At 45.9% G+C, this 18,101-nt stretch overlaps 2 protein-coding genes and 1 long non-coding RNA gene across 4 annotated transcripts in view; 1 reads left to right on the top strand and 2 right to left on the bottom strand.

The window, feature by feature from the left end:
• Positions 1-12,198, top strand: part of LOC143376466 (uncharacterized) — a 46,840-nt gene extending 34,642 nt beyond the window's left edge. Inside the window, exon 2 of the long non-coding RNA XR_013087098.1 lies at positions 10,697-12,198. This is a non-coding gene — a long non-coding RNA (uncharacterized LOC143376466). The remainder of the gene's footprint in view (positions 1-10,696) is intronic.
• Positions 4,376-8,597, bottom strand: LOC143376544 (uncharacterized). The gene is made up of 2 exons (XM_076827021.1): positions 7,714-8,597; positions 4,376-7,227 (listed from the first exon to the last, which is right to left on the bottom strand). Exons 1-2 carry the CDS (start codon positions 8,014-8,016, stop codon positions 4,534-4,536), a joined length of 2,997 nt encoding a protein of 998 aa, XP_076683136.1. The 5' UTR covers positions 8,017-8,597; the 3' UTR covers positions 4,376-4,533.
• On the bottom strand, positions 9,353-18,084 carry LOC143376463 (beta-hexosaminidase subunit beta). Of its 2 annotated transcripts, XR_013087097.1 has the most exons (9): positions 17,676-18,084; positions 17,351-17,579; positions 16,698-16,819; positions 15,489-15,861; positions 14,423-14,715; positions 13,817-14,076; positions 13,338-13,736; positions 10,586-13,281; positions 9,353-10,404 (listed from the first exon to the last, which is right to left on the bottom strand). XR_013087097.1 is itself a non-coding variant. In XM_076826827.1 (7 exons), exons 1-7 carry the CDS (start codon positions 17,937-17,939, stop codon positions 13,559-13,561), a joined length of 1,719 nt encoding a protein of 572 aa, XP_076682942.1. In that variant the 5' UTR covers positions 17,940-18,084; the 3' UTR covers positions 13,282-13,558. The 2 variants fall into 2 exon arrangements, 1 of the variants encoding a protein (XP_076682942.1); XM_076826827.1 differs by lacking the exons at positions 9,353-10,404; positions 10,586-13,281 and having other exon boundaries at positions 13,282-13,736.
• Between the last annotated feature and the right edge of the window lie 17 nt (positions 18,085-18,101).

Below are 18,101 nucleotides of genomic sequence, written 5' to 3'. Positions count from 1 at the left end.
GACGAGAATTCCTCCTTAAAGGGCTGATTTCCCTCTAAAACCTCACTATGACACCAACAAAAAACAGGTTTCCCTTACGCATGAACTACTCTACTTACCCACAGAGTTGCATAATTCTCTAAATCTCCGGGTTGCCTAACTTCCCTTGCCAGTTACCTGTTTCGTATTCGAGAAAGAGTCTCCCTTGAAAATCGCCGGATTCGTTGGACAAGAAGTGCGTAGTGAATTGCAGAGACTCCTTCTCCGCTATTGTACCCTTGGATGGCTCGATCCAAAAGCGTCGGCTAGCATTTGTTACGGACCGAATCTAAGTGTTATTCCGTGTACGTACTGTACGTCGCGTTTGCAACACGATCTTTTACTTGCTGATCTTACTCATCGCTATAGAGAACAAAGAGGGCTGGCGCATCCCCTACGTTGCGGACGAATGTCGTCTTGGAGGAAGGAATCTTCACCGCGGTCGACGGCATTTCAATTTCGTCGGGGAAGTCTAACAGTCCTCTTGGCCCGACAGCTAAAAGTCGTTTCGAATCTGTTACACGACCAGATTTCGCAGGAATGCACATCCTAGCTGCATTCCTCTTTCTCGATGTCAGGAAATATTCAGGGCTCGATCTAGGGGAGGGGGCGTAAACAGGGCAACTGTCCAGAGTGGCAAAATTGATTAATTGGTAATTTACGAATATTAACCCTTAACTGGTATCTTGGGGTCGGTCGTGACCCCAGGCACGCAAAGTTCGCTGCAAAATTTTTGGTTGCCTAAGCTTGTAAACTGTTTTTCTAATTAATTTTATAATAATAGTTTAACTTTCTAAGTTTCTATTATTTTACACATTACCTAAGAACAAAATATTCATAGAGGTTGATTCAGGGTCGACTTTACAAATTTCTGTGTCCTTTTTTATTTGGGGTCTGTCACGACCACAGTATACCAGCCACCTTTGCCAAAAACAGTATACCAGTTAAGGGTTAATATTTTCTATACAGCACGAGGCTTTTATTATTCAAAAAAATACCTACAAAAAGTTTCACCCACTGTCAATAATTACATTTCAGAATAATTGTTTATATGTAATTAAATAATCAAGGGGCGGCAAAAATCTAGAAGAGCTAGATCGAGCCCTGGAAATATGTACGCAGTTATTTAATCGCACCTATAACCGGCACGATCAGTTCCTTCGTGTCGGTGAGAAACCTCAACCTGTACTCGTAATCTCTTCTCCTCTCGGGGACAAATTTCACGTTGTAAGAGTTGGAGAGGCCCGGTGCAAGCATCATCGAGTAATCGGCACCACGATGCTCCACGGAAAAGAAAGGATCGCATTCGCAGGAGATTTTCAAGTATCGCGACACCTTTTTTGTTTAGGGAAATCAGGGGACGTTCTAGTTGGAAGTTCTCGTGACGCAAGAGGAAATTAAATCACCTGGGTCGCGTTACGAACTGTCACCGTCACGGTCAACGCTTCCCCGGGGGTGAATCGTTGAAAAACCACGACCCGGGGAGTTACTTGAAAGGTGTGATCCTCGACTTTGCAAGCGTCGGGCAAGTCCAGTGTGTTTCTTGATTTTGAGACATGTTCCGCCCTCTCCTCCGTTGTCATTGACATTTGCTTCATGTACTCGGATGGACGTGCGCTGAGCTAAGTTTCAAGTTTTTATTCTCTTTTCTTTATTTATTTACATATACGGGAAAACCGTTTGGTACGTGGAGAATAGAGAGAACCAGTGGATCACTAATGCATAAAAGTAGAAACACAAGGGTGGACAAAATAAGGGAGGAAGAAGTAGCTTCAAGATAGGAAATAAGAAAAAAAGAAATAAAATAAAATGAAAATACTTAAATAGCAGTTAACGAGAATTGTTAGCCGCATTCATCGCTGAGTGCTTCAAAGAGTGCGGTGATTGGCAGACGAAATCAACTAAATGCTCGACAGAATTAGAAGATAGTCTATCAACACAGCTGTTCAAGCTAATTGCAATGTGGAAACAAGCTTTTCCTCACCTCTTCATCATTTTCATTCTTCTTTCCTCGTGGCTGTTGCAACAAACATTGCACGATTCGTGACACGTTCAATTGTACCCTTGGTTGATTCGTGATACGATGCTCTCCTTTCTCGTTCATCTCGATTTCACTGTACGTATGTTCTAGCCAAATCTGGGATACGCATATCACAGAGTCACTGATTAAATGAAATGGCTATAGTATCGACGAGTTTGCCGTATCTCAACGTCTTTATATCTATCGGTTCTTCTCGGAGATTCTTAAGGGTGCATAAGTTGTTTTTAACAGTTGACGTTGCATCGATAATCGAGATCGTTATTTAATGTAACCATGAAGGTACCCTCCCATCAAGTCACTTCGAAATTAGGGCCGGTATTCATAGTCGCTACTTATTCTTAAGTAAAACCAGCAGCAGGCAACGTTTCACTTTTATATATTAGTGAGGATAAAACAGGTCTGATAATAGGAAAATGTATATAACGTTTACTGATTCAGCTCGTACGAGCGGTCTGAATAAAAAATCCCCGATTTTTTTAACAATCTTTGGGAAAGTAGGTATCCAGTGACGTCGTCATTTTTTCGCAAAAAAATTGCGGTAATGGTACCACTTTGAAGAGAAGGGTCGTGATTTTCGCTATAAAAGTCGCACGTTTTTGCTTGTTATTAAAAAATGGTTCGATTTAACTGAAAAATTTCACCGTCACCGGTTAACGAATCTTCTGCGGAATATGTGTGTAAATAATGAAGTTAATTGGATGAACGGTGAGGCAGTTATCATGCCCACCGTCTTGGAAAATGATGTTTCGAGAAAAACCCGCATTTTTAAAAAAAAATTCCCATTCTCATACCTGAGGTATGTAAACATATACCTATAAAGCGCAAAAATTATTAAACCAATCAGATTAATAGTTTACCCCTGAATCACTCGCAAACATTGACTACGTTTTAGCGCTGAGAAACGTGTATGAGCCCTTAAAGCGGCTGATCATTCCCAGTGTCTCAACAAGCGTGAGAAATATTTTAGCAGCGATAATAACTCGCGGGTGGAGAATAGTGTCCGACGTAGATGGGCACACCGTTACAAACTGGTGGTTTAGGAAGGGAGCAGTAGTTGGATGGGGGACAAGAATTTGGTGGGGGGCAGCAATTGGCTGGGGGTGGAATACAGCGATTGACTTGGATCGGGGGACAGCAGTTGGGTTGGATTGGGCAACAGGGAGGCGCAGGGGGGCAGCTAGGGTTCTGTTGATTGCGTGCGTTTCCCGGGGAAAGACAGGATTCCGGGGGGTAGCCAATTGCTTTGGCGTAAGCTTTAAGCACGCAGATCGGCGGTGCACGGCAACGCGGAGGGTGCGGGCTTGGCGGGCAACGCGGCATCTTTGTAATGCAACAAGGGTCGCAAGAGCCGTCGTAGCAACACATCCCTGGGCACGGTCCCCGCGGGCATCCGAACGGTGGGCATCTTATGTTGCAAACTTCTGGCTCCGGTTTTCTGGGCAAACGGAGCACGGCTCGTTTCAATCAAAACCTCTTAAGTCCAACGTTGAAGAAAGTTGAGAAAAGATCCGCTCACAGGCATTCGACTTCATCGATGATATTCAGCAATTCTTCCATATAATTACGATACTCGTTCTTACGGTCCATGTTTGCTCGCGTTTCGAGTAGACGGTCACTGGAGATTTTGTATTCCTCCCAAATCTATCGTGGGAAGTGTAGTTTCTTACATCTCTGAGCCAACAGACGGAAGTCGGTGCGTTTAGTTGTCGGGGAAATAAAGGAATGCCAGTGTGCGCACTCGGCAATGTTCACGTTAACCTTTAGGAGACCGGCAAGGCCCTTTTTGGGGCTCTGTGCAAGTCCTCTAATTCTGCACAAAATATACGTTGCATAGTAAATATATTAATTTTTCGAGACTGAAAAACACTATTTTTAAAAAAAAAGCCAGTCCTCTAAACGTTAAGGGGAGATTCCCGTCTAGAGCCCAACGAAATAGGTGATCTTTAGGAATTAATTAAAGGACAACTACAACAGATTATTTAAACAGACTTTTTGCATTGTATTAAGAATGTCTTAAACTATAGAAATATATTTTTTCCCTGTAATTAATCATTGCAAATGGCACTGCGGATTCGTTAAAGTGGAAGCGTAGAAACTTCGTTTCAAAAAATCCTTACAGGATTCCTAAAATGGTAAATAAAAAAAATCAAATTTAAACCGGAACCCACCCTTAATCGTAATTCATTCAAATTTCAATGACTGTACGCGCGAGGATAATGCCACAAAAGTTGTGCATTTTATTCAGAAAAAATACAACGAAAATAGAAAGGGAAATACAAACCGCATCCTTTGACGCCACTACATCAGAGTTCAGAGAACGCGGTACTCTAAAAAGTACACGATTTACAAAGTCACCTCGAGTACACAGTAAACGAAATACAAGGACCGATGGGACGCGTACAAATGCGCGAATAAAAAACAAACATAGAAAATCACTGAGGAGAAGAGAAACGTAGCAGCGTTTGGTCTGCTCGTCAGTACATCATCGGTGGTTGCAGGTGTCTGTTAGCGAGTATAGTTTCCGGTGAAACGAATTGCGTGTTCGGAATACAGTCTTGCCTCCTGGCCAGGTACTTGATACCCCCGATGGTCCTAGCCTCGTGGAGGTCGGGTTGGCTGCGATGTATCCGCTGGAACGATGCTCTGTTATCCGGTGCTAGCGCAGACGCGAGCGTTCTGCCCACCATGGGGTTGAAGTTCTCAGAGGCATCTCCCCCGGCACGCTCTAGCCTCCCTTCACCCTGCGCGTCGTAGCTTTTAGTCGCCGCTACGTCACCCTGGCCGCTGTTCTTCCCGAGGTTCCACGCGTTCTGGTAATACTGTTGCATTTGCTGGTAATGAAGAGGGTAAGCCCCGTCGAACTTGTGCGAAGTTAGGTTGCACCTAGCGGCCAGCGGGTTTTTCTCGTTATACAGAATGCCGCCAGCCGAGTTCTGCCCTGGAGCTTGGTATTGCGCGAAGGGAGCCTGCTGCTCCGTCACACCGGTGCTATGTTCTCTTTCAGCCTGCAGGCTGTAACAGTTCCGCGGGTTGTACTGCTTCTGTCTAGGGTACTCCCTAGTCAAGTCCGGGCCCATCTTCCTCAGAGTGGCCTGACGTTGCGGATGAGGATTGTTCGGCCCCCTCTCGTTCATTAGACCATTGGCAGGGATTCTTTTCGACGGCGACTGCTGGCTCGACGCGATCAGTCGCTCCCTCCACTCCTCTTCCATCTCGTTCCGGTCTTGGGTGCCATTTAGCTTCACCGGCTGCTTGTTCGGGCTCAACCTCGCCAGATACTCCAGGCCCATCCTGACATCCGCCGATGACTTCAGCTGCTCCAGCTGTTTCCGCGCTACTTCTGGATCCTGTAACCCGTTGTTGCTCCTCTGAGGTCGGATCACTTGCTTGTACACGCGCATCTTCAGCAAGCTTGATGGCTCTGAGTTGTGTCTGTTCTCTTGACGTGGCGGGGGATCATTAACTGGATGAGCACGCTGTTGGCTTCGCTGCGGGCTATCTCGATAGATCTGCTGGTACTGCTGGTGCACCGGATGAGGAACGGGTTGCTGATAGTATCGGTAGTCGACGTTGGGTGCTGGTTTGACGGGTCGATTCGCGTGGTAGTTACTAGGAATGGTGTAGGGTTGAGGATGCGCGCCGTTGGCAGACTGTGGAGCTTGCCGTTGCCAATTAGGCTGCTGCGTGAACTGATAGTGCTGATAGCTTTGCTGATTATCCGGCGGAACGGGAAGCTGTTGGTTGAACGTTTCACTGAGCTGCTGATCTTGTTCGAACTGGGGAGCTTGTTCTTGCCGCGTTCTTAGCTCGTGCAGCCTCTCCAGCTCCATATAAGACAACCGCGATGGCGTCAGATGAATCATCCACTCTGGCTTCTCGTCCACCGGTTTCCTTTTGCGCGCGACGCTGACGGGTCTCTTCACTAGCGTTCCCTCCTCCTGTCTCCGAATCTCCTCGACGTACTCGAGCTGCCTCCGTTGTTCGTTCAGCAACGTGTCGAACTGCCTTCTCATCACGTCAACGGGCACCCTTTGCTGCTTCATGGTAGCCACCAGCTTCTCCTGGTCGCGTATCATGCTTGCACTGAACTGCAGGTGTTTCTTCTTGCTATGTTGGGCGGGTTGAGTGTCCTGCACAGTGGACGGTTGATTCTGCTGAGGGTAGACCATCGAGTTCTGCTGGTTTTCATTCGTCGCGTTCGCTGGTGCAGCATTTCTATACAGCTGTTGATGCTGATACGTTGGTTGCTGCTGCTGTAGCGAATGTTGCTGTTGCTGTTGCTGATACTGCGTTGCGAACATGTGTTGCTGATTCTGCGATCGAAAGAGTGGCCTGGGCTGTGTGTTAGAAGACTCCATTGCTTCTTGATTGCTTCTTGGCCAGCCTGCTTGATTCGTCGCGTATTCCATGCCCCCCTGGTCTACCGGGTAGTTATGTTGAACGTTCATTCGCGGGTACTTGATTTGGTTCGCTGCCGCGTCCTGAGGCGATGTCATACCCTGCCCAGGCAAATTTCTTCTAAACTGTTGATCATCGTAGTTACAGGGGACGGTCCACTGGTTCCCCTGTAACTGTTGTTGACTGCCCATCATCTGCATCTGATAGTTACTGGCCCGTCGCTGTAGCTGCTGCTGTTGGGCCAAGTTCTGCTGCATCTGCTGATAGATTTGCCGCGGATCTTGATGAATCGCGTGTGCTGACGAACGATTGCGCGCCAAATAATTGCTCTGGGTTCGTTGATAATCGGTACCCCACGGGTTGGACGGGTCGGTGCCGATGAATGGTTGCGACTGCGCGTGCCCTTGCTGCTTGTCCACCATCATTTTCCGGTACAGGGTCGCGTTTCGGCCACCGATTGGCTGTTTCTCGTAATCAGGACACACGCCGTCGCTGGCGTATTCCTCCGTTTTGCTCAAGCCTTGATCCGTCGTTGGGCCTGGATTGCTCGGAGATTGCTCGATAGATGGATGAACGATTGTTGGGCCTTGAGGAGTGCTGTGGGTGGACGCGGTGTTCTTTTGCGGCGCGTGAGGTACGAAAGGACGATGCGGCTGACCGTTGGGGACTTGGCCCAAGGTGCAGTCGGGGTTTGGATTCGTCTGACCAGCCTGAGGATGGATGCTGTGGCGAGGAGCGATCGGCTGCTGGCTGACAGCGTGCATGTTCTGCTGGAAGGGGATTTAATAATCGGCGTTTCATAATCGAGTATCTATAGTCTAGCGAAACATCGCACAGTGTTTCGCGCATACGTGGGTTTGGGGTGAAATTATAACTTCTGAACTAATCGATTTTCGATGAAACTAGCTTATTACCTTTTTTAGAAGGTATATAAAGCTGCATTGATTGGTGTATAAAAAAATATATACTTTCGTTGAAAAATCTGATAACCTGGTATTTTTTATCGAATAAAGAAGTCTTTTACCAATTTGCATTATTGCAATTTGTTGTTAACTGATATTATAATACTAAATATGATTTACAAAAATCGAAATAAACACGCAAATAACAAATTGGCAAATTCCGTGAAAATTATGGATAGTACTAAAAGCAGCGTTCTTTTAATATTATTTTAAGATATAAGAATTTGCGGATCATGGGCTTCAGTTTTTGGAATTTTTTCCGTCGCTCGAAACACTGTGCGTCGGTGACTTTACTTGGTGATGTTGATGCTGGAAAGGTTGCGTTACCGCCGCTGTATCGCCCTGTCCATTGTTGTAAGACCGATCAGCGCCCGCGGGCAAGAACACTGTGCCGGTTTCACGTGGGTTTTGCTGGACGATGAGAGCGCCCACCGAGTTGGGGGTGTACGGCGGAGGGGTTTCCAATTTTTTGATTTTCTCGGCCGGGAAGGACTTGAGCCTCGGCGATGAAGAGGATCTGGTCTCTCTGGACCTGTCCAGAGAGGTGAACCTGGTCTTTGGTAGAAGGCACGCGTCGACGGGCTTGTTCACCATCATGGAGCACTCACGGGGCAGATTCTGCGAGGATGGTGACTTTTCGGGCCCCGGTTGCCTCGACTGCCTCTGCTGTACCTGCAAGCTGGTCACGCTCGTACGTCTCGACTGAGTCTTGGCGTTTCTATCCGCCGAAGCCTTTCTGGACGCAAAGATTTTTTTACTTTTCGACGGTTTGGGCGAATGGCAACTTTACCATCTAGAATCGCAGAGTGTTGCGGAAAGAAACTCGAAGGAAATTCGGACACTGTACGGCTCGCCACAGTTTGGTGGCCACGAATGGGTTCGTTGCTCGAATTCTAGGCTAATCTATCCTACCTCTTGTTCATCGTTGTTCGGAATTTTGCTTGGCACCTTAATCGTGCTGTCGTCAACGAAATAACATCTGGAACGGCCTAGGCAATTCTCTAGCTCGGATTTTGCATTACCGCCGGACTGGGAACTCTAATTTTAAAAACCAGAAGGAGAAATCGACGAGACAGCGGAAGGGGTTGCCATGGAAGCGTCTCTGGCTATGCACTCGATTCCGAATTCCATCTTCGGCTTGCGAGAGAATCTTCTGCTAACTTCGTTTTCGTGCTAAGTTCGTGGCGAAATTGGGTGCAAGGACGGCCTCGGAACACTCGGGCCCTTTTTCCGTAAAACGCATAGGTAGATCCCTCGGTCTTTAAAATTGACAGAGATATGGTAAATTTTGTAGATCGGTGTTGACCAACTGAGGACCTTAATAGAAGTATCAAGTAAATTTTACAAAAATGTGCACTTTCCAAATTTTCCTGCTTGAAAACTATACTCTAGGGGGACAGTAATGGAAATCTAGGGGGTTGCGGCCGCTTTGGGCGTAAGTGGAATTCGCCTTAGATATAAAAAAATAATTCCAATGAACACTTAACTGCTTCTCATGCTCTATAAAACTATGCAATCAAATTGTTTAAAAATTGTGGTTTAAATACAAAATCGTTCGTCCTTCCAAATTTCGGAGGTATCTCAAAATTGTAAATATTATACACAATTTTACAACAACTTCACTATGGATAAAAAAATATCTAATTCAGTAATATTTGCGGATACTTTTCTCGAAACTGACTTTTACCACTGAGGGTCTTCTCGCACCCAACAGTACCATTACAGCTTCCATTGTCAGCATTGTTTGCACTGCTTGCAGTTTGACTCTGTCAGATTGTGGCAACGCGCATAGCGAAGCGTGAACCAGCAACTAAATGTGTTATACAGTTTCAGGAGCCCGGGAGCATCTATTCAAAGCTCGTCACTTGGGGTCGTGTGAACGGCCACAGTGAATGTGCAAGATCGTTAAGATTAATGAGCAATGCTTTCAACATAATTTTACTGTTTTTATTTTGTATCGTTTATACAGGAAGAAGCACATGTTAATACATCTTGAGTATTACGATAGTCGCGTAACAGTATTCTTTCTCAATATACGCAACTCGCATAATTTCGTTGATCAATGCCGACAGAGCCTGCTGCAAATATGCATTGTCCGAACGCGACACGCTCAAGCAAACCATCTGCCACGGTCGCCGCAATCGTACGTACCAAAAATCTTGACAACGTGACTTGATTGATAGAAAAAAAAATCACAGCAAAAAAAATGAATGGCACCTGCTTTTTCATTGCGAGCAACTGGTTAAAATGCTGAAAGCGCGTCGCAGCCGGGCGTCGAACAAGCATTCCTAATATCCTTCGAAGTGCAAACTGTCGCATTTCGTCGATCGACGGTGCCGCTGCACTTGCTTGCGCGGGAGGTACCTTGTCTACTCTCGTTCTGCAAAAACACAGATTTCTAGGGGGGAGAAACATGTATCGAAGCAAAGTCAACTGAAGGTACGCGCACATATTTATATACACGAGGCGGGCGTCAGCGGGATCGCGTCGGTATTGATAAATGGAATTATCGCGACTCGTTGCAATTAAAATGAGTAGCAGGTGTTTTACACGTTAATCGAGATTCGCGATTTGTTCCTTCGAGAAGGACCTTTCGAAACTACGTTTGAAATAATTGGTCCTATTCGTGTTTTGACAAAGTTTGGTTTTCCAGTTAAAGCGTCATGAATTGGTAGTTAGGACACGCTCGAGTAAAGTCGAATCCGGGATTAAGAACTCGCTTATAAACAATTCAGCGGTCCTTTGTCTTGATTAAGTAGACGATAATTGGGAGGTTAATCAAATCCTGGGTCAGTCTAAGTCCTGGAAGCTTCCGTCACAATTCGTTTCTTTCCGTCGTTCGAGAGTAAAGACTTGATCGGTGATGCAAAGTCGAGCTGGTTCTTCTCGTGTCGCGCAGAATTTAGTCTGCCGATAATTTCCAGAAGAACCGCAAGGATAGGTTCAATTTCGTGTACGTCCAATCAGGTTTCGAGTATAGTTGTTCTGAAAAGGAAAATTTCCACATCGTTCACGTTATCGAATTAATCGGATTAAGGGTACACCCTTGCCATTAAAATTTTCCACAAAATCGATTTTTTTAAATATATATTTTGGTAGTGGATCATCTGAAAAATGACCAGTTAAAATTTCGCGTCAAGAATCCTAGCGATGAAGAGTCCTGTACCTTTGCTGTTTCAAGCACACTGTTACGCATCCATCCGTCGTTCTCGTCGGGTTCCGTGAACAAAACTGTTTGAGGGAGAAACGAACCACAGGGTTGATTTCTATTTTCCAGGGACGATTATCGGCCTGTGGTGCAGGACTAGCAACGGGGATAGGACACTGCGCAAACGAAATAGCATCGCAGTTGGTTTCGAGCGACGATCGTCCGCTATCGGAGTATTCGCAATGGAGCACATTAACGTTATTCTGGAGAACTAACGACAAGCTGGACGGCAAGGGGAGCAAGCCGGAGGCGTGGGTGGCGGGCAGGGCATAACGGGAACCAACTTCTTGGTACAGATGTAAGCGATGGTTGGGGGTGGTGGTTGACAAGGCGGCGGGCGCGGAGGGCAGGTAAGAACCACCTTTGGCGGACAGGGCAGCGGGCAGCAAGGTGGACAAGGCGGACAAGGCCGTAGGTAAACCTAATTTTCAGCGGATATTAAATTACCTGCGACGACTAACCCTGGCGAAACATTCGCGGGAGGACCATTCTACAGGCTTTAAGAGATCCGAAATGTTAATTAATTTAATTCTGTCGTGTTAATTCGAAAGGGCGTATCTGGTCAAAAGGTGGTTCTGAGATAAATGACTTTTAGTATTCTGCGCTATGCCATCGATATGCTATATAAATCGGATTAGCTTAATCGGTATTAAATCTGGATAATAAGGTATCTAAAAGAGGTATCTTAAGCAGTATTAAATCTGGATAAAAAGGTATCTAAAAAAGGTATCTTAAGCAGTATTAAATCTGGATAAAAAGGTACCTAAATATTTGTGACAAACCCGTAAAATATTTCATAAACTCCAAAGGAAACTCTGGTAGATACTGATAAACTGTTATATCTTCAGTTTTAATACAGATATGGCTTTCTTATTTAACATACATAAAGATAAACTATTTTTCTACTACCTGGCAGCAATAACTCAATTTAAGCGAAAGTTGCAGACGCGCCCTTTCGAATTAACACGGCAGAATTAACCTAATTAAAATTAATCGCCTTGCCACCGGATTAATAATTGCGCTGAATTTTAGAAGAGACCAGAAATATGGAAATTACCGTTTGTATTAAAGAACTGAGCGCCGAGTTGCATGGAAAGCAGAGTTGTTCATTAACTAAATATAAAAAATGATTTAAATAACGGACCAAATGAAAGTCACTCTAACTTTAGATTATTTGACGAGTACAGTTAATTTTTCATGCGACAATAATGTTTTTTTTAACTTTTATTCGTTATTCGAAATTTTTATTTAAATAGATTTTTTGCCCATGTTTGTTGGAAAGTCGCGGGGATAAAACTCACTGTCGTTTTCGTTGGTCTAGGAAGGCACCGGGGTGGGCATGGTGGCCTGCACGCAATACACGGTGCACAGCAGGGTGTGCAGGGTGCACAGGGCGAGCAGGGTGCGCAGGCTGCACAAGATACCGGGGGAGAGCAGCACGGCACCGAAGAACAACACGACTCTTTCGGACAAGTCTGAATACTTCCGCTGCATCCTCTACATGGCAGAAAGAAGTTGTATTCTCTTTACATCGCAACCGGAGGAATATTAAAGGACCACTAAATGCTCCAGATCCGATTGATCTCGTCCCCTTTGTTCCCACCCAGTTTTTAGTGGTCTCGGATTTAGATAAGCTACGTACGTTTATCTATCTACAAATACGAGGAATTTACTTGATCATCGCGGCGGCTGGGGGACACTGCTGCGGCAAATGTAATTATGTGGAGGTTTCTGCCAGCGATCCATAAGCCTGTGTTTGAGCGTCTATGATGAATTAGTTCACGGTCCAACGAGAGACGACGGCATTGCAGTGCTTCAGTTACTCCTCATCGTTCCTGGTCACTTGAAATTTTGCCTCTGATTAACGGGAAATGAGATTGAATGGGAATTATTTGCTTGTTTCTCTCGTTCGTTCCCCGGGCGATCCGATCTTCTGCTCTTTCGAACGGTCGATTGTTTTTCCAGCGGGATCAGTGATCCTCTAGGCAGTGATCGGAACAACGTGTATCCGCGCTGATTGGTTGCCGCGATTTGGAGCAAAAGCGGAAGTAGACAGAGAAAGAAACTGTAAAAGGAAATACTGATAGAAAGAGATGGATAAACGTTTAGGTTATATTTATTTCCGGTTTTGCCCCAAAATGAAGGTTTACTAAGCGGGATGAACGCGTTGCGGTCATTTGTATCGGCTTGATTCGAGTGTCGAACGCACGTATGTACAGTTTGCTAACGATCGTTCCGTTTATTTCTAGACTGTACAAGTTTGATGTACGCACTTTGACGAAGGAAAAAGAAGGCTTGTTGAGCGCAGAGGCGTTCAATTTCGCTTGGAAGACAGTTATTTCATGAGTACAGTAAATATCCGTTACATGTTCACCACTCGGGACCGGGCACGAACATGTAACGTGTAGGAGGCCACGAATTTCAGCTCGAGCTGGCTTGTTTATTCCACTTCCGCTCAAATCGCCCGTGAGTTTCATTAAGGTGCTCGAAAATGAAGCGCAATATCAAAAAATGTTTTTCCTCCTTCTCGTCTTATTCACGTTAAAATCACGAGCGTTTTTACCGACCGCGGCAATCGGCAGTCGACTTTCCGTGCATCCATCAGTGGGATGAATGGGAAGTGAATGATAGGTGCGAGGAGTGAGACACAGATACTGTTTGCTACCCAAAGCGAGCCTCGATTGTTTATTTCCCCACGTGTTTGTTCAACCTGCTCGCATCGCGAGATGTGTTGACCTTGACGAGTGACTGGCTTGCCGACTTCTCGCGTTTCGTTGGGAACGCGTGTAGCGGCAGTGGAAGTGAAATAGAGAAGTAGGCGAGCCCATTCAGGCGTTAAAGTAAAGAAGCCTCGAGGCCTTGGTAACGAGCAGGTGTATGCGCAGCAAGTGATGCGGTGGACGTGGACTGGTCCTTTTGGGCAGTGGGTTATCAGATGACGCAAAAGCCAGGCCCGTTGGGCGGCTGGGCCGGAATCCCTCGCCTGTTCATGCGACAGGCGTGCTCCTCGAGCCGTTGAGCAACCTTGTTCTCGTCTTGCTTGGTGTTGCTCCATAGACGTTCCGCGGCGGCGCTAGCCCGTGGCCATATCCTGGGATGCACGTTGTTCCTGAAACGGTGTATGAACGCTGGTATATGCGCACGGGCTATTTCCAGGCTAGTCTAGGTGAAAGTGGAAAGAAGAATCACCTGTCGACGAACTCTCCCCACATACAGGCCTCGCCGCCGAGCATCAAGCTCGTTACGTTCGCTGCGCCGCCGAACGCGAGCGGGTCGCATTTGTAAAACTTTTTCCAATCACCGCCGCCAGCGATGTGATCTAGATACCAGCAGGCGGACAACAGCACCGGATGTCCTGCCTTCGTCGCGTTTTCCAGCTCTTTCGCCCACAGACCCGTCCACACGTGAACCACCGTGCTGCTTGGCATGGGCACTCCATTGTCAAATACCTGCCGGGTTAAGTTGGACGTTATATGTATTATGCAGCGAGGAGTGGATGGAACATCTCTCTATATCAGTGGCGCACCCAGAGGAGGGGGCCAAGGGGCCCTGGCACCCCCCAAAGAAAAAAGAGATTAATGTAAGCACCACTGAAGTGATTCAAGAGCTTTGTGAAAAGAAATGAAAACTGGGTTTTATTCTTTAAATAAATTTTTATAATCACCTCGTGAATTTCATTGAATTTGCATTGAAAATATTTTTCTGCCCCAAGATTAAATCCTGAGGGTGCCACTGCTTTATACAGTCTAGCCGACGGCTCGACTCGAATAGACAGCTGCGAATTAATTATTATACCTCCTGCCAGACGATGCTGCTTGCCTGCAGAGAATCGGTGATCCGAAGAAGCTTAGCTATGTAGTCTCCCTCCAGGAGGGCGTAATTCTTGGACATATTACGCGCAATCATGTACGTGTTGATTTCCGGATTGCTTCTCCAGCAGTCGAACGGCACCTCGTCGCCACCCAGATGGACGTATTGCTCTGGAAATACCTGAACGATCTCGGAGAATAGATTCCGCAGGAAGTCGTAGAGATTCGTGTTGGTTGGATTCATCGGGCCCAATTTGCCGTTCGGTTTCCCTTTCGCGTCTGGCACATAGTACGTACACGGTGCACGGGATGAGCAAAGTTTCACGCGTTGAAATGCACCCATTAAGGAGGAACACCACTGTGACGGCCGTAAAAGTAAGCCATTTTTCAGAATTTTTTTCAGGAGTAATTTACAGTTTTCATATAAAATTGTTATTACCTACCTTTAGTACAATATCTTAAGAGACTATAAAAAAATGAGTAGAAAAACATGCTTAAATTTTAATATATTAATTAATCTTCTAGACCCCTCACGCGCGCAGGTAGTATGTGTAACTACGGAGCAGCAGGTCCGAAGTCAAATTTAATTTTTTTTATAAACTATATGAGTCTAGTTTCCGTTGCATGCACCGATTTCTTAGCAAATTACTTTTCTCCTAAAGCGCACCATTTTTACAAAAGTAATTTGTTTAAGAAATCGGTAGATGTAGTTTATAAAAAAAAAAAATGAAATTTGATTTCGGACCTGCTGTTCCATAGTTACAAATTCTACCAGCGTGCGTGAGGGATCTAGAAGCTTAATTAATATATTAAAATTTATGCATGCTTTCTACAATTTTTTTTTATAGTCTCTTAAGATATTGTACTAAAGGTATGTAATAAAAATTTTATATGAAAACTGTAAATTCTTCCTGCAAAAAATTCATACAAATGGCTTACTTTTCCGGCCGCCACAGTGGTGTTCCCCCTTAAGTAGGTATCTATTAATTGTATTAAGTGATCCGTAGTCTGAATGCGACGGATCGAGATACGCGATACATGTAGGTATTTACCGTAGCAAGTGGTCAAGAGATCGGGGTAAGCCAAACCCCAGGACCTGGTATGCCCGGGGGTGTCGAACTCTGGCATCACTCGGATCCCTCTCAACCTGGCGTAGTCAACGATCTTTTGGATGTCGTTTAGAGTGTAGATCATCGAAGGGTGGAAAGCCCCCTTTGCGGACAATTCAGGATAGCTGGAGCTCTGATACGGGAAGCTGTTGTCGTCCACGATGTGCCAGTGGAGAACGTTCATTTTGTTATAGGACATTGCGTCCAGAGTCAGCAGTATGTCGGAGATGGGCAGGTAATGCCGCGACGTGTCCAAGAGGAGGCCGCGGTGGGGTAGCTTCGGTCGATCCACGATCGTCTGACATCTTACCTTCAGCTGTAGATTGTAGTGGAAGCTCGTTAGAGCGCGTATAGAGGTACTTTGCCATACTTTCAGATTACCTTAGACGTACGTTAAAATTTCTAGTTGGCGGAGCTAATTTTTTTGTAAAACTAGTTTAAATTAACTTCTATTTTAATTGATTACGTAAAAATTTCTAGTTGGAGGCGCGAAATTTTTCCGCAAATCTTAGACCTTAGACCAGGCGCGCCCAACCCGCGATAGGGTGTACCTTATAAAGACTTTTTTTTTAAATTTAAGAATTAGATCCGAGACGCCCCCTGTTTTTTTCACTTTGGTGCAGTAAATATGTGTGCAAAATTTTGGCTCGATCAAACAACTCTAAACCCTGCCTCAAGAGGCTCAAAGTTCCGAACGAAACTGTGCTCTTGCAAACAGCTGTTTTTTAATATGCAACCTCGTATGTAAGCAATTGTGTGATGGAACTGGAGATGAGACTATTGATTATCGATATCTTAACGATAATTTAATTATATTTATCGATATATCGATAATATCTTTAAGATACCGTTAAGTGGTGGAAGAACGAAGGTGGTAAAAGTTTTCCATTTCTCCAGTTTTTGGACTGTGGCTTGACCAAAATGGTAAAATATCCCACTAAATATTAAACTAGTTATATGTTTACGTTGCCCTCTCTTTTTAAATATCATAATAAAATATATAAATTGATAAAGGAAGTCTTGTTACATATTAACTATATTATACTATACTCTATATGCGACCCAAGCCAATTTCTCTTCACTCAATGCGGCCCAGGCGGGCCGAAAGCTTGGACACCTGTTCCTCATACCCAAAATCTGTTTCGCACTTACATTGGAGCCGTCGCCAGCCGGGAACAAGAGCTGTGAAAACGTTTCGAGACCCCGAAGGACTCCCCAGACCGATTCAGCGACAAGATTGGCGACAGGAGAAGTCTCATTAATGCTCAGAGTATCTGCGAAAGTGAAATCTCTTTGACGCCTAGCGTGGACGAGCGTTGAATCAATTCGCTAGCGGGCTGGCTCGCGATTAATGTACGTATGTATTCACGTATGTAAGTACATATACCCGCGCGTAATCTGCAGAGTTTCGTGCTAATCGCCCAATCCGACCTCCAAGTTGCGCTCGATAAGAAAAGATGAAAGAAGATCGAAGCCTCGCCTCCGCCGCCTCTGTCTCAATCGCCCGTGGCTTTAATCTCCGACGCGATTACTTGCATATCTGCGAATCTTGTTATTCGTTGCGCGGTGATCGATGCACTCATGCTAAGCGGGTTAGAATAACGGATATCTGTTGCTTACGCAAGCATCAATTCGTTTGCAAATACATAAGTAACACACGGCTTTTCCTTCCACGAAACACAAACACGAAGGCAGGCTAGAGCGCACAGACATGGCCGAGCGGCTCAAGCGGCGTAGAAACGTTCGCGACGTTTCGGGAAGATACATATTTTACGGCGAAATATATTAAGCAGCGAATAACTTACATGACTCTTTCATTCGCAAATGGGGCCAGTGGTTGCCGTCCTTTTCGCAAGGTTCCCCGAGGTGAATGGACAAAGCGCTGAGGGTACCTTTCGCGGTGCCATTGTCTCGCCCCGGCGAAGATTTCGCGTGCCCTTGCGAGAAGATCCGTGCTATCCGCGCCTCCGTCAGAATGATCGCTTTATACCTCTCAACCGCCTCGGCCACTATGTCGCAAGTCTCGCCCACTACCTGCACAGCGGATACGAATACCAAGCGATACCAGTGACAGAGAATAAAGGACGAAGGAGCGAGAGGGGACGCGAAAGATGGCGGACAGTCACTCACGTTGAACTGAAAGGTAGACGCTCTTAGGAAATAAAACGCGTTGCTTAGGCGTCGGAGGTTCGGCAGCGGCCAAGGTTCGCCGTACGTCGCTTGGACCCAGGGGCCGTCGTCCGGGTTCAACGAGTTGCTTTGGCAGACGATCACGGCCAGCAGAAATGGCAGGGATCGCAGCAGCGTCGTCCGCATGTTGGCGTCGGACGAGCGGTTTTCAGCGGTCGAAATAAGTGGGAAGGGAAGACCGATGCGATGCCAGCGAATGGTCATCGGCTACTGAACGCGGTGGACGATGCGTACGGTAAGCAGAGTGGTAACGACCTTAGCCCGTGTCACTTAACTAACTCTCATCGGTTCGGCTGCTCACGGTCAAGTGGGAACGACCAGTCAGACCACTGTCTGCTCCAGCCCTACTCCTAAGTACGTATTCTT

Source organism: Andrena cerasifolii, chromosome 14 (genome assembly GCF_050908995.1).
Source record: "Andrena cerasifolii isolate SP2316 chromosome 14, iyAndCera1_principal, whole genome shotgun sequence".
In the NCBI taxonomy this organism is placed as follows: Eukaryota; Metazoa; Arthropoda; class Insecta; order Hymenoptera; family Andrenidae; genus Andrena; species Andrena cerasifolii.
This window is presented reverse-complemented; position numbering and strand designations above follow the sequence as displayed.